Source organism: Eriocheir sinensis, chromosome 4 (assembly GCF_024679095.1).
Source record: "Eriocheir sinensis breed Jianghai 21 chromosome 4, ASM2467909v1, whole genome shotgun sequence".
Taxonomy (NCBI): domain Eukaryota; kingdom Metazoa; phylum Arthropoda; class Malacostraca; order Decapoda; family Varunidae; genus Eriocheir; species Eriocheir sinensis.
This window is the reverse complement of record NC_066512.1, coordinates 6,168,485-6,183,004: the sequence shown is the minus strand read 5'-3', so window position 1 is coordinate 6,183,004 and position 14,520 is coordinate 6,168,485. Positions and strand designations below refer to the sequence as shown.

The 14,520-nt window shown below is 46.0% G+C and overlaps 1 protein-coding gene across 9 annotated transcripts in view; it reads right to left on the bottom strand.

Moving 5' to 3' along the window:
- LOC127008130 (cadherin-23-like) overlaps positions 1 to 14,520 on the bottom strand; it is a 303,940-nt gene that overhangs the window by 142,146 nt on the left and 147,274 nt on the right. For all 9 annotated transcript variants that reach the window (XM_050879813.1, XM_050879779.1, XM_050879789.1 and 6 more), the window contains one exon: positions 506 to 1,723. In XM_050879813.1, coding sequence (XP_050735770.1) covers positions 506 to 1,094 — 589 coding nt within the window. In that variant the 5' untranslated portion in view covers positions 1,095 to 1,723. The remainder of the gene's footprint in view (positions 1 to 505; positions 1,724 to 14,520) is intronic.

The window sequence follows — 14,520 nt, the reverse complement described above, 5'->3', positions numbered from 1 at the left end:
CGGGTCAAGTCACAAACATAAACTGGTTCACAAACATTTCGATTCTGCCCCTCGAGGCGACGCGACGTGATTTGTAAGTATTGCGGGACCCTCGAGGCCTTAACGGAGCTGCAACACATATCAACGTCGACGCGGCCTTGTCTTTCGTAATCTACTCACGACGCGATGACGAGTTTGCTTCTGATACTCGCATTTTCCCACAAGAATTGAGGGAGAAAGTGAGTGTGATTGTCTTGTTGCAACTATAGATTTCATTATCGTTTACCGTTGTCGTCACTATACTGGTATCACGGAGCACTGGCGCAATACAAGCCCACGCTCCTTATGATGCAACTCTAAACATTTAATCTTGGTTTTAAACTTTGACCAGACTCTAATAACTACTTTGCAGGAGCAGGAGCACCACTGAGGGTATATACTTCGATTTTTTTTTCATCATGACCAAAACATCGTTACAAAAAAAACCCACTGGTACGCGTGGCAACAGCTAATTAAAGGTACTCACCGACAGGCGTTGCTTCTCCCTCCGTCAGGCGAATCACTATCTCGCTTTGGCCATCTAACACAAATCTTGGCGGCGTGTTAGCGGCCGCGGGCGTCCCCAACACCGCCACAGCGGTCACCAGCACCAGCGTCGCCAACCACGCCCTCCGAAGCCACGAGGAAGGGGCGTGGTGGTGAGAGGTCGAAGGGCGCAGGGCAGGGGCGGGCGCCGACTGTGGGGCATGCACAAATGTGTTCCCATGAGAGCGGCTTCCCGCTGGCCCCTCCACCGTCAGGCACTGAGTATCCACACTTTTGAAGCACTGCTCGTGTGGTTGTGAGCTGCCCGAAACAAACACTGAGGGCGGGTTCGTCGGGATCACACTGCCCTTTGAGATCACTATTTGTCTTCTCCAGGATTGGCGCCACGAGGGCCTGCCAGAGTCTCTCCGCCGCGACCTCATGTTGGCACGTCTAGGAACACACGCCGCCTCAGACGCTGCACGGCGGCGAGGCGTCACTGCCGCATCACACGCATCCTTCACCGCACATCCCGCACGATACACTGAGCTGCCAGACTCGGAGCACCACCATCGACGCGGCACCAGCATCTTTGCTGCTCCCGACACCCCGTTTTCTATGCAGCTAAGAGAAAATGCGGAGGGCGACGCTTCTAAGTTCAGTCATGCTCGTGAGGTACAGTTTTCGGGCCTGTGCACCTCCCTTCAGGGCGGTCACGGAGGCACTGAGGCACCCCTCCTGCCTCCCCTTTGCCTCGCCCTCACACCTCCGCGCTACACTCTCCCGCCGCAAGGTTTCTCCTGCGCGCATCAAGCCTTCTCTTAGCTCAAGGGGCGGAAAGAAACTCAACCCGCCTCGACGTCAGTTCCTGTGCACAGAGCGAGCACTCAGGTGACCCACAAGGCGCCTCCTCACCTCCCGCATCAGCCTCGGCCTTGCCACGCGGCCTCCTGCGTTTCAGCGCGCCGCCATGACGCCAAGGGAGCAGAGCACCGGTGGACGCTGCGACTCTGACCTCTGTTCCGCCTCACAATAAGCTCCGACCAGCCGTCTAGGGTGGAGGCACTGAGGGGTGCTGTGGTCCCGGCGTGGCAGGCAGGGGCGTGGCACGGCGGTGTCCTTGCCAGGCTGCGTCCTCCTCCCTTTGTCTGGGCGGCCTGAGACCCCTCACCCAGGGTCACCACGCTTCAAGAGCCTGAGGCCGCGGCGTGTGTGATACCTGGCGGGGAAAGAACAACAGATAAGAGGATTTCCTTCTAGCTTTATGATGGCAAAAATAAGACGTGATATGAAAGGAAAAGTGATTGCACGGACAGATAACACGAAAAAAAAGGAAAACAAGAGAGATAAAAAAGAATTTATGTATTTATTCATCACAGGAGAAAAAAAAACATGAAAAATATTATGGAGAAAATATTTAGGCCACGAACAATGCAGGTTTATCAAGGCGACACCAGACTTCACCTTCCACATAAACACCGATCTAAAAGAAATATGTCAAAGAAAATAAGTGCAGATTACCATATACATGTTTTTCTGCCTCCTCCTCCTTTCTTACTCTTCCTTACCCTCCACCACACGCACAACAATCTTTTCCCAAATAGACCTCCACCTCCTCCCTGTAATATTTTCCTAGATTTTCTCCATTAGAACTATAACAAATTCTTCTTTCCTCCTCTTTTTCCTACTCCTTGTATACCTCACCCCAATTTTTCATATTCTTTCCAAATCCCGAATTTTCCTTCTCTGTCTCCTCACAGTCCTCAATGAAGCACACAACAACATTTCCTATTATGACTAAACACTGAATACTTAAGGAGCACACATAACATATCACGTTATGACTAAAAATTGAATACGGAAGAATGAAAGTTTAGAACCAATGGAGCCAGCACAGCGCCAGGGGAGGAAGCGGAAACAGCAGCAGCAGACACCCTCGCGAGTCACGCAGGTAATGAGGAAGTAAGGTAAGGAAGGGAAGGTGAAAGGAGCACGAACTTGACAAGGTGGAAGAAAATGATGGTGTAAGAAAGAAAGTAAAAGAGAAGAGAGCCTGAAAGAAGAGAGAAACGAAAGCGAAGGGTAAGACAGAGAAGAGAGGAAGGGGAGCAAAGGGAAAGGAAAGAAAAAGAGATGATGGGAAAGAGAGAGAGGAAATTTAATGAGAGGGAGCGGACGGGATGGATAAGGAGGAGGAAGTAAATGCATATTAAAAAGCCTAATATTATTGTGATGAATCTGAAAAGGAAGAGAGAGAGAAATGTGCAAATGACTGGGAGCTGAACGAAAGGCGAAATTACGACCACGAACACCTGTGAGGCTACTTACCAGGAACGTCCCTTGGCGCCGAACGGGAGATAAGGAGAGAGAGAGAGAGAGAGAGAGAGAGAGAAAAAAAAATGATGAGAAAAATTAGCATAAAGTAAACGGAAAGAATATAGTGAGGAAAGAATAGAAGAACGAAACAATTAGACAAAGAAAACAGGAGAAAGACAGATAAAACAGGAGAGAAAATAAAAGAGAAGAAAGAATAAGAAGAAAACCACTGGGGAGATAACAGTAATACGACCTTCCTATCTCTCTCTCTCTCTCTCTCTCTCTCTCTCTCTCTCTCTCTCTCTCTCTCTCTCTCTCTCTCTCTCTCTCTCTCTCTCTCTCTCTCTCTCTCTCTCTCTCTCTCTCTCTCTCTCTCTCTCTCTCAACCACCCACCCACACTCACACACACACACACACACACACACACACACAGCCACCGAATACGAGCAAGACGAGGCAGACTGCGACTTTCACCTCCACGGCAGCAAAATATTATGATAAACATCACAGCGGCGGCACCAAGACACCGCTCTTATTACGCTTATCGTTGACCCCGCCAGCAGACAGGTCACGGCGAGGAGGAGGAAAAGGCGGTAGGGGAAGAGAACAGAGACGATAGAAGAAGGGAAGAAGGGAGGGAAGGAGGGAGGTGGTTTACAAGGGAAGAAAGTGAGAGGGAAAGTGAGTAGTTTGGAAGTCTTAGATAACGGGAGGAGTCTGAAGTAAAGGGTTAGAAGAGAGAGAGAGAGAGCTCTTTAAAGACACACACACTTATGTATAATTCTTTTTGTTTTTGTATTTATTTGGTATAGTATAGTAAAAGAGTTTGTTGAGTGCCCACATCGGCGTTCCGGCCGGCAGGGGCTGATGAATTGCACAGACAATAATCTAACTTATTGTTCCCAACTCCTTCGGATGGAGATAACTCACACACACACACACACACACACACACACACACACACTCACACACACACACACACACACACCTCAAGAACAATTATTACTCAAGCCAATAAAGAAACAAACAAGAACACAAACAGACGCAGAGAAAGACAAACAGTTCTTACCAAATTCCCAGCCAGTCCCGTTTTTCCCACGCTCAGGCCTACTTTCCCACGTTACTGCCTTCCGTACCTGACAAAACCAGATTACGTCACCAATTCATAGTCTCCTTCCTCCTTCTCTTCCTTCTGCTATTCCTCCTCCTCACATTCTTTACCTCATATACTTCTTTTTTGTTTTCTTTCCCATTTTTTCTTGCTCACTGAAAGAAGAAGATAAGAGAAGAGAAAGAAAAGCGGATTCAAAGTCATGTAAGTGGGGAGTGACAGTGACTAAGGGAAAGTGAGCGTGTGACGATGCGTGTGCGAGAAAAAAATAAGTACAATGTGTGTGTGTGTGTGTGTGTGTGTGTGTGTGTGTGTGTGTGTGTGTGTGTGTGAAAGAGAGCTTTGCAATATACTTTTCCCTCTCCTCGAAGTCTAAACACTTCCTTCCTCTCTCCCCCCTCAACCCCTCACACCTGCACACACACACACACACACACACACACACACACACACACACACACACACACACACACACACACACACACACACACACACACACACACATATGCAAAACAAAAGACCACTGAACCCAGAACAAGACCACCTCAAGTAACCACACAAGGCCGTCCCTGGAGGAGGAGGGAAGGTCAGGTCAGGATAACAACACTACGCCCATGAGCAAACATCCAGCCAGAGAGACGGACACAGCCTTGTACATCTAAAAGCGAGGTCACAAAGAGCGAAGTAAGGAAGAGGAAGAGGGAGGGATGAACAGAAGAGAGAGAGAAGGATAAAGGGAAGGGAAAAAGGGGTTCAGGGAGGAAGTAAAGAGGGAAGGTTGAAAGAAATGACGAAAAGCTAAGGAAGAAGGGAAAGAAGGAAGGAGGAAAGAAGAAAGGAAAAAGTTAGTAAGAAAGTGAGTAAGGAAGGAAGGAAGGAAGGGAAGTGGGTAGGGATGAAGAAAATAAGAATGTATAAGAAAGAAAGGTAAGAAGGAAGGAATGAAGAAAAGCAAAAAGAAGAAAGGAAGGAAGAGCGGAAGAAAAGGATAGAAAGAGAAAGAAATGAAGAGAAAAGAAGGGAAGGAAAGAGATAAGAGAAAGGAAAGAAACAGCAAGAGCAGTTGGTAGGGTGCCTCAGTGTTGTATGTTGCTCCGGATATCTCCTCTCTCACTCTTTTTTTTTTATCGCGTTACTCTCCTCTTTTGTCTTCTTGATGTTGTACTCGTCTTGTTCCTCCTCCTCCTCCTCCTCCTCCTCCTCCATCCATCCTTCTCGTTCTCTACCTTTTATTTGCATTCTTTTGTTTTTAATCTTCACTATGAAACGAATACCTGTTTCTTTGTCATTCAAATTCCTTTTCTTATTGTCATGATTATTTGCCTTCCTGTCTCGTCTCTGAACATCGAAGACTTATTATTGTTTCATTTCATTGTGCTTCCGAGTTTTTTGGTGTGTTTTTTTTGTACTGTTTCACTTGTTTTCCAAATTGTTTTCTTTTTTTTCATTCTTTCCTTACTTTTTTCATTTTCCATTTAATCTTTTTCTTTATTCAATTTTTCAAATATCATTACCTTTATTCTTATTTATTTTCTTCCCTCTTGTTTATTCCCATTTATTTCCTCTTCCTCTACTGTCTTGTTCCGTTTTCCTACGCACTCATTTTCTTTCTCAGACATTTTTTTTTCTTTCTAACTTTATCATTCTTCCCCTTCCGCCACTTCCTCTTGTTGGTAATTTCATTTTGCTTTCTTCTATGCTTTTTATTTATTTTTTGCTTCGTTTCTTCCTCATTTTCACGTTCACACTCTTAGCTTAGTATCTCAGCATTACTTATACGGCTTGACATTCTTTTTCCTTCTTCTTCCTCCTCGTTTTTCCTCTTCCTCTTCTCCACGTTCCGCTATGAGTCAGCACCGAGGAAAAACACACCGCGAGGCATATTGTGGGAGACAACGTGACGGTGTGTGTGTGTGTGTGTGTGTGTGTGTGTGTGTGTGTGTGTGTGACGAAAGGATCTCGCCTTCCTTTATTTAATCTGTCTATATGTATTGATTTATTATATTTTCTGTCCATTTTTTTCTACATGGACACTACATCACAAGAAAATCCAAGAACCCTGTCAAATATTCACAAAGCAATTTCTCTCTCTCTCTCTCTCTCTCTCTCTCTCTCTCTCTCTCTCTCTCTCTCTCTCTCTCTCTCTCTCTCTCTCTCTCTCTCTCTCTCTGCCTTATCAGTCGAACGCTGCCACTTTCTCTTCTAATCAACTCTTGCTCAACTCTGTAATTCCCTTTATTATCTCAACATCCTCGCTTTTCTTGCTTTTCTCATTTTCTTTTGCATTTCCCAACCTTATATGTTTCGCTCCTCACTTTCCCTTCCTGATTCCACTTTTCCTGCTCGTTACATCTCTCTCTCTCTCTCTCTCTCTCTCTCTCTCTCTCTCTCTCTCTCTCTCTCTCTCTCTCTCTCTCTCTCTCTCTCTCTCTCTCTCTCTCTCTCTCTCTCTCTCTCTCTCTCTCTCTCTCTCTCTCTCTCTCTCTCTCTCTCTCTCTCTCTCTCTCTCTCTCTCTCTCTCTCTCTTACATCCTTTTCGTCCATTTCACACCTCCGTCACCTCAATAAATTTTCTTCCCATCCAACCCTCCCATTTCTCCTTCCTCCCCTCCCTCTCTTTCTTACCTGGTCCTTGGTCTACCTTCCTCTGCCTGCCTTACCTATCCTCCCCTTCCCTTCCCTCTTCCCTATCTCTCCCTACCGACCGTCACCTCGCACGCAATCCCACCAACGCGATACACAAAAGTTGCATTGAGGAAATCGCTGTTATTAGGTTTCTGCTGACACACACACACACACACACACACACACACACACACACACACACACACACACAAGATGAAGCAACTGAGTGATGGAAGAGAAGAGATAATTGTAACAAAGATTGATGAACAGAGAATGACGAAGAGAATTGAGTTAATTTTTTATCTATTTTTTTCAATCTGTTTCTTTCTTGACCTATTTGTGTGTGTGTGTGTGTGTGTGTGTGTGTGCTTTTAATAGAGCTGCAATGAGAGAGAGAGAGAGAGAGAGAGAGAGAGAGAGAGAGAGAAAGTAGCCTCATCCATCATTCATCTCACATGGGCGTTAAGTTTATTGGATTAAAGGAAATGGCGTGACGAAGCGAGATGGAGAAGAGGATTAAGATTAGGAGGAGGAGGAGGAGGAGGAGGAGAAGGGGGAGGAGTATATGATGGTAAAGCGAAGGATGGATGGAATAAAATGGGTGGAGCCGTATGATAGGAAGGAAATTGAGGGAGATGACAAGATTGAAAGGGAAGAAAAGGAAAAAATCTATTTCTCTCGTTTTAGTTTTTCGCCTTTCCTCTATTTTTTAACCTTTTCTATTTCCTTCCACTCCACTTTCCTCACTATCCCTTTGCTGTCTCTTTTTTCATCTAATATAAACTTCCCTTCATTTTTTTTCTTTCCGTTCTATCCTTTTTACTCCCGTTCTCGTCTTGCCTACTCCATTTACTTTTTACTTTAGTTCTCTCTCTCTCTCTCTCTCTCTCTCTCTCTCTCTCTCTCTCTCTCTCTCTCTCTCTCTCTCTCTCTCTCTCTCTCTCTCTCTCTCTCTCTCTCTCTCTCTCTCTCTCTCTCTCTCTCTCTCTCTCTCTCTCTCTCTCTCTCTCTCTCTCTCTGGTCCCTACTCCCTTTCTCACAACATTTATCTAACTCGTTTCCTTTCATTCACTGCCTTTCTATCCTTTGAATGACCTTTCGTTCTCTTAACTTTTTGTCTTCTTCCTCTCTTTTAAATATTTTTTCTCATTTCTTTTTCTCTTTCCCTCTTTCTCGCCTTTCATTTTTCTTTTATTCCTTCTCTTTCCTATTTTCCCTTTTCACCCTTGCCACTTCTCGTCAACATTCCTAGTTCTTTACCTCTCTCTCTATCCTTCTATTCCATTATTTTACCCCTTCTACTTTCCATTCCTTTCGTCCTTCTGTCATTTTCTCCCTTTTCCCTCCTACCCATTTACCTCCTCCAGCTTTCTCCCTCCCCGTTCTTACCCTTCCCTCCATTTCTCTCCCTCCCTCCACACCCGGATCTTTACTGTCAACGAAAGTGACAAGAAAAATCCCTCCATCTCCCTCACCTTTACCTCCACTTGCTCCCAATCTAGCGCGACATGGTCAGACTCTCTCTCTCTCTCTCTCTCTCTCTCTCTCTCTCTCTCTCTCTCTCTCTCTCTCTCTCTCTCTCTCTCTCTCTCTCTCTCTCTCTCTCTCTCTCTCTCTCTCTCTCTCTCTCTCTCTCTCTCTCTCTCTCTCTCTCTCTCTCTCTCTCTCTCTCTCTCTCTCTCTCTCTCTCTCTCTCTCTCTCATGCTTTTATGCGTATTTTATCATTATATGTGTAAGAAATACCATTAGGCAATTTTGTCGATTTTAATTGATAACTTTTCCTTTTACTTTCTTGAAATTAAGTGTATTATATTGTCAAGGGGAGAGAGATTCACTAGACACCGGCCTGGATACCATTGTCGTCGCTCTCGACATCGCGGGTGCTTTTGACAGGGTGTGGCACGCGGGCTTGCTGGAGAAGCTTCGTGTCAAAGGCATCCAAGGACACCTGCTGATGCTGATGAGCGACTACCTTCAAGGAAGAAGCCTCCACGTCGTCGTCGGCGGCCAGAAGTCCAAGGACCTCCCAGTGGGTGCCTCAGTCCCTCAGGGATCTGTGCTGGGACCTGTCCTCTGGAATCTGTACATCGACGACCTTCTCAGGAGTCTGCCAGCAGTCTCTGCATACGCTGACGACTGCACGCTCTCCCTCTCCTACCCTCGCCAAGAAAGCCAGCAAGCGGTTGCTGACGTCAACCAGCAACTACGCTTGATACGGGAGTGGGGGGAGATCTGGCAGGTGAACTTTGCTCCTGAGAAGACTCAGGCGATGGTGATCTCTCGGTCCCCGGCAGCCACACAAGCTGCCGAAGGAAGGGTGATGTTTGGCTCCGTCACCCTCCCGCTCCAGGATTACGTCAGGATCCTCGGAGTGGACTTGGACCGAGAGCTGCACTTCGACCGCCACCTGAAACACGTCGCCCACCAAGCCTCCCTACGTGTCTCTGCCCTTCGTAGAGTGGCTAATTTCCTCGACAAGCGAGGAATTATGCTCCTCTACAAGGCCCAGGTAAGATCCTACCTGGAGTACGGGGGTCTGACATGGATGTCCAGAGCTGCCACACACCTGCAGAGATTGGACAAGGTGGAGCGAAGGGTGCAGCGATTGTTACAGGAGAACAACCCCCAGCCGCCCCCTCATGATATTATACATCTAGACACTCTGGAGCACCGCCGGGACGTCGCTGCACTGGTGGTGTTCCACAAGGCCCAGGTACAAGGAGTACCACACCTGGCGAGGCTGAGGCTCCCCCGCGAGAGGCTGTGAGAGATACGAGAACGGTACTCTCCAGCCACGAGCAGGTCGGGGTGCCATGGTCACGCGCCAGCCAGCACCAGAGGACCTTCACCTCCAGGGTGTCCCGCCTGTGGAACACGTTCACGGCGGCAGGGCCAACAGTGAGGGAAATGTCCACTCAGCAGGTAAAAGTGGCTGCTCACAGGTGGCGAAGAACATGCCCCACTCCACTAGTGATGCTAAATACACAGTGAACAAGTGTAAAGGGCTTTTGAAATAATGCACAAGAAAAAGTGACATTTTAAGCCCTGAAAAGTATACAGTGAAACATATGGTTCTCGTTACGAACGATCGCATAAAGTGTCGTCGAAAAAAAACAAATATGTTGTGCACTACAAATTGTCAGTTTAAATAAAAAAAAAAAGAGAGAGAGAGAGAGATAAAAAAAGAGAAAGAAAATAGATAATGTTAGAATTTTGGAGAAAGTGTGAAAATGGTGACAGTGAGTTGCAATGACAGACCATGAGAGAGAAACCTAGACATATGAAAATAAACCAAAATCATCACCGCTCTCACCACCACCACCTCCATCACCATAACCACCACCGCCACCTGTGCCCTCACTCCCCTATACCACTCCTCAATCCCCACAGAATCCCCTCACAATCCCTCTTGACCCTATAAGCCATTGAGTGTTTGTCCCCAGCTCTGCCACTTGAGTTATCTCATTTTTTTCACTTGGTCACTCTCACACTCACTTACGCCCTCACTCAATTTCAAGTGTGTGTCAAGGTGTGGGTGTGAGGGCTTCAGGATGCATTGCCTCCTTCTCCTCCTCCTCCTCCTCCTCCTCATCCTCCTTCTTCGCACCGAACATCCTGATCCTGCTTATGAGATCTGTCCTGAAGGCCATTCACTCTTAACTTAATACATAGATAAACAAATAGCTAGATATACAGACAGACAGAAAGACACAGAAAGACAAATAGAATATACAGATATGTATAAATAGATAGAAATGTATAAAGAAAAAGAGACAGACAAGTAGAGAGATCAGAAAGAAGACTGAATAAGAGAGAGAAAGACAAAGAAACGGGGTCGTAAACGGATTAATCTTTTTTTTTAACTTTCGCTCTCGTAAAAGTCTCATCAGAGTGGAAAGTAAATTAATTAATGGAAATAATTGTTGTTTCATAAAATTCTTTCTCGTTGTGGTATGCATGGAAAGCGTGAGAAACGTGTGTGTGTGCGTGTGTGTGTGTGTGTGTGTGGAGAGAGAGAGAGAAATAAGATTAATAGAAAATCAGATTATGCAAAATCACGAAATGATAACACAAAATGAAAAGAATAGAAAGTGAGCAAGAAGAAAGCAAGACACGCACACTGACGCAATCATGTCAATCACTCAACTGAGAATTTACGTGACCAAAAGCGCAACCCCGTCCTCCTCCTCCTCCTCCTCCTCCTCCTCTTTTATTACAACCGTCATTATCATCATCGTGACCTTTTAACATGAGTAGTACCATCTCTCTCTCTCTCTCTCTCTCTCTCTCTCTCTCTCTCTCTCTCTCTCTCTCTCTCTCTGTGTCTGTGTGTGTGTGTGTGTGTGTGTGTGACGACCCTAAGCAGCTACAAAAGGGAAAAAAGTCATACCAAACAACATACAAAAAAAAAGGTCATGAAAGGAGGAAAAAGAATAACTAATGTGTTCCGCCAAGTTAGGCTCAACACAATATCGCGCAGCGCCATCTATGGTGTCGCAGTGTCTCGTTGCGTCGCCAAAGGGCTGTCTGTCGGCCACCCTCACCCCGTCCCCCGACCTCTCTCCCCCTTACTCCTCATTTCCCTCCCCCTCCTTTTCACCTGTCGCCCTCTATCGTATCCATGTCCCCAAGTCCCCACCAGATGTCGCATAAGGCTCTAAGGCCAAACCGTTCCCTCACGTCATAGGTCCCTCAGCCGTCACTTTACACTCCAAGTAACCCCAATATGTCCATCCAGGTCACGCGTTCCCCCAAATCCCCCTCACACCGTACATCACCCATCCGTTGCCTTGCGCACGTTTCAAACTTTCCTCTTTGCCTTCCCTTTCCTTCTCACCCCGCCCCCCTCCTTTCCTTTACTTCGCAGCTTTAACCAACTTTCGACTATGCTATATAGTTTTTATTCTTTAATTAAGGATCTCCTGCCTAAATAATTATCTAATTAACACTTTACAAGTGCCTTCATCTTCCATAAGTATCTTCTTGAGGATGAAAAAATCACTTTGATGCCACAACATAGGTGTCCGATTCTCTCTCGACACTAATTTAGATCCCAGATCATTGACGGGTACTTTGATTTTAGGTCTTTGGCTTTTATCTCCTAAACTATCGCCCAGGCCTTCGCCTGATACGCTTGTGCCCAGGTCCAGTTTACAAGGTGGTTCCTCCTCATCTCATAAAACCAAGTCCTGCCCACCTAAAAGTCACACTTTTCCCTAATCCCCAACACCTAATCCGCCTCTTCATATACGTCCCCAATCCCCACAGAGAGGATTAGAGAGGTTACAGTAACTATAAAAATATTCCCTTCCGCTAAGTCGCTCTGTTCCGCTAAAATTGTAAATGTGAAGCCAAAAGGATGTTCCTGGTCGCAATCTTGTTAACAGCTATTTATTCAGGCAAACCCATCATCTTGTCTCCTTCAGGTAACCCCGTCTTCGTCTCTTTCAGGTAAACTGGTTCCTGGGCCTCGTCTCCTGCAGATAATCTTACAAGTTATTCCTTCAAATCCCTCGAAGCAACAACCTCGTTCATACAGTTTTTGGCTAGAGCTAATACCCACTTTAATTCTCTCTCTCTCTCTCTCTCTCTCTCTCTCTCTCTCTCTCTCTCTCTCTCTCTCTCTCTCTCTCTCTCTCTCTCTCTCTCTCTCTCTCTCTCTCTCTCTCTCTCTCTCTCTCTCTCTCTCTCTCTCTCTCTCTCTCTCTCTCTCTCTCTCTCTCTCTCTCTCTCTCTCTCTCTCTCTCTCTCTCTCTCTCTCTCTCTCTCTCTCTCTCTAAGCCTAACCTTCCTTGCCTTTCCTCCCTTGCATTATCCTCGCAAAAAGAATACAAAACATCATTATTCAAACAATACGAGCCAGGAGTCATTTCTAAGTTCGTGTTTGGCGACAGTGACAAAAAGTTTCGTATCAACGTTTATTTTTTCCGCCTTCCTTCTCGCTACTTTGCATTATATTACCCTTGACGCCCAATTATAGACACGGAACCGAGCATGTCAAAGCACGCCTGACCCCACCACTACTGAGGGTACGGTACAAGCAGGCGGGTAGATTACGGACACGAACAACCAGCAAGCCAGTCACGCCGTTACAAACACTAGTACCACCATACACTAAGCCAAATAACCAAAAAAATAACAAGACGACGATCAGATTACCATCCTACCACGACCGCTCCAATCCCCCCCCCACCCACCCACCACCCATATATTAGTGCGACTCCATACACGGAACGAAGCTGCCAAATCTTACCACGACCACCAAGAAAACCAGATAATTAACTATGCGATCCCACCCACAAAACCAACAGTTAGGACAGTCACCGAGCCAAACAAAATCATAAAAACCCAGACAACCAGATCACTACCCAGACTAGCCGGTCAGCCAACCAGCCAATCACAGCCTCGATAAACCACGGCCCACACAATCCTCACAGCTGCGCCCGATTCTGATTGGTCACATTTCAAACGACTGTTGGCTCATTTAGCGACCACGCCCATGCAGTCACATATTACACAGCACACCCACACCAACACCTACATCCATGCACTGTGTTTCTCTCTCTCTCTCTCTCTCTCTCTCTCTCTCTCTCTCTCTCTCTCTCTCTCTCTCTCTCTCTCTCTCTCTCTCTCTCTCTCTCTCTCTCTCTCTCTCTCTCTCTCTCTCTCTCTCTCTCAAACATTCCAGCTTCCACATATGCCATCACATGTAACCCCTTGCCACACACACACACACACACACAGAGAGAGAGAGAGAGAGAGGGGAAGCAAGAAGGAACAAAGACTCATTAAAGTCCTTGCTTACAATTTTCATTTCAACCGAATTTACGCAACCCCCCCCCCCCACACACACACACACTCGTCCACCACCCACCACCCTTACACCACAACACCCCACCACTCCCATGCAACACTGTACCATACACCACGCCACACCCTCAGCCATGCAGCATAACCCACCATGACCAAGTGTCGCCCTTATAAGCCCACGCCACACCAATACATGCCAGCAGGAGCCAGTCAGCAAGCCGATCTGCACACCACTGCTCAAGGAACTCCCTCTCCTTTCCCTCGCGCTCTCCCTCTCTACCCCCCTCTCTCCCACGTCCAACAGTCACCCCTGACCCTTGCTTACCTGGGGCCAAGGGATTATCGAAGTGGTTGAACAACACTGTATAAACTATCAACATATAAATGACAAATAGACACAACAACAGTAACAGTAACAATAAGAACTGCAACTACCATTTTTACTGTTACTACTACTACTACTACTACTACTACTACTATACTACTACTACTACTACTACTACCATACTACTACTATTGCTACTACTACTTCGACGACTACTACCACCATAATGATAAACACATCAATAAAAATAATATTGACAAAATAATAATATTAATAACAATATTAAAAGAACAACATCAGCCAAACAAAACAATATTTTCATTTTGTCAGAGAGACAGTGGGATGGAGACTTGGGTTTCGGTATAATAAAACTGAGCGTGGAAAATTTACTAGAAGATTAGGAGAAAAAGGCGAAGGCGGAGTAGAAAGAGGAGGAGGAGAAGGAGGAGGGGAGTGTTTATGTGAGTGCTCTAATACTTATTCTTGTTCCTAGTTGTGTTGTTCCTGTTGTGATGGTGACTGTTTTATGTTTGGAGTGTTCGTGAATTCAAACCTAGGTGCTAATGGTTCTCTCTCTCTCTCTCTCTCTCTCTCTCTCTCTCTCTCTCTCTCTCTCTCTCTCTCTCTCTCTCTCTCTCTCTCTCTCTCTCTCTCTCTCTCTCTCTCTCTCTCTCTGTAAGGCCGTCTGTTCTCGGTAATCCTTTAGCGTAGATCTATTCTTTCTCCTGCTTTCGTTTCTCATAATGTAAAAAAAAAGTGTAAGAAAGAAAAATCAACGAAAAATAAAATAGTTTGAGAAATAAGCAAGAAAAAAAAAGCAGAACATG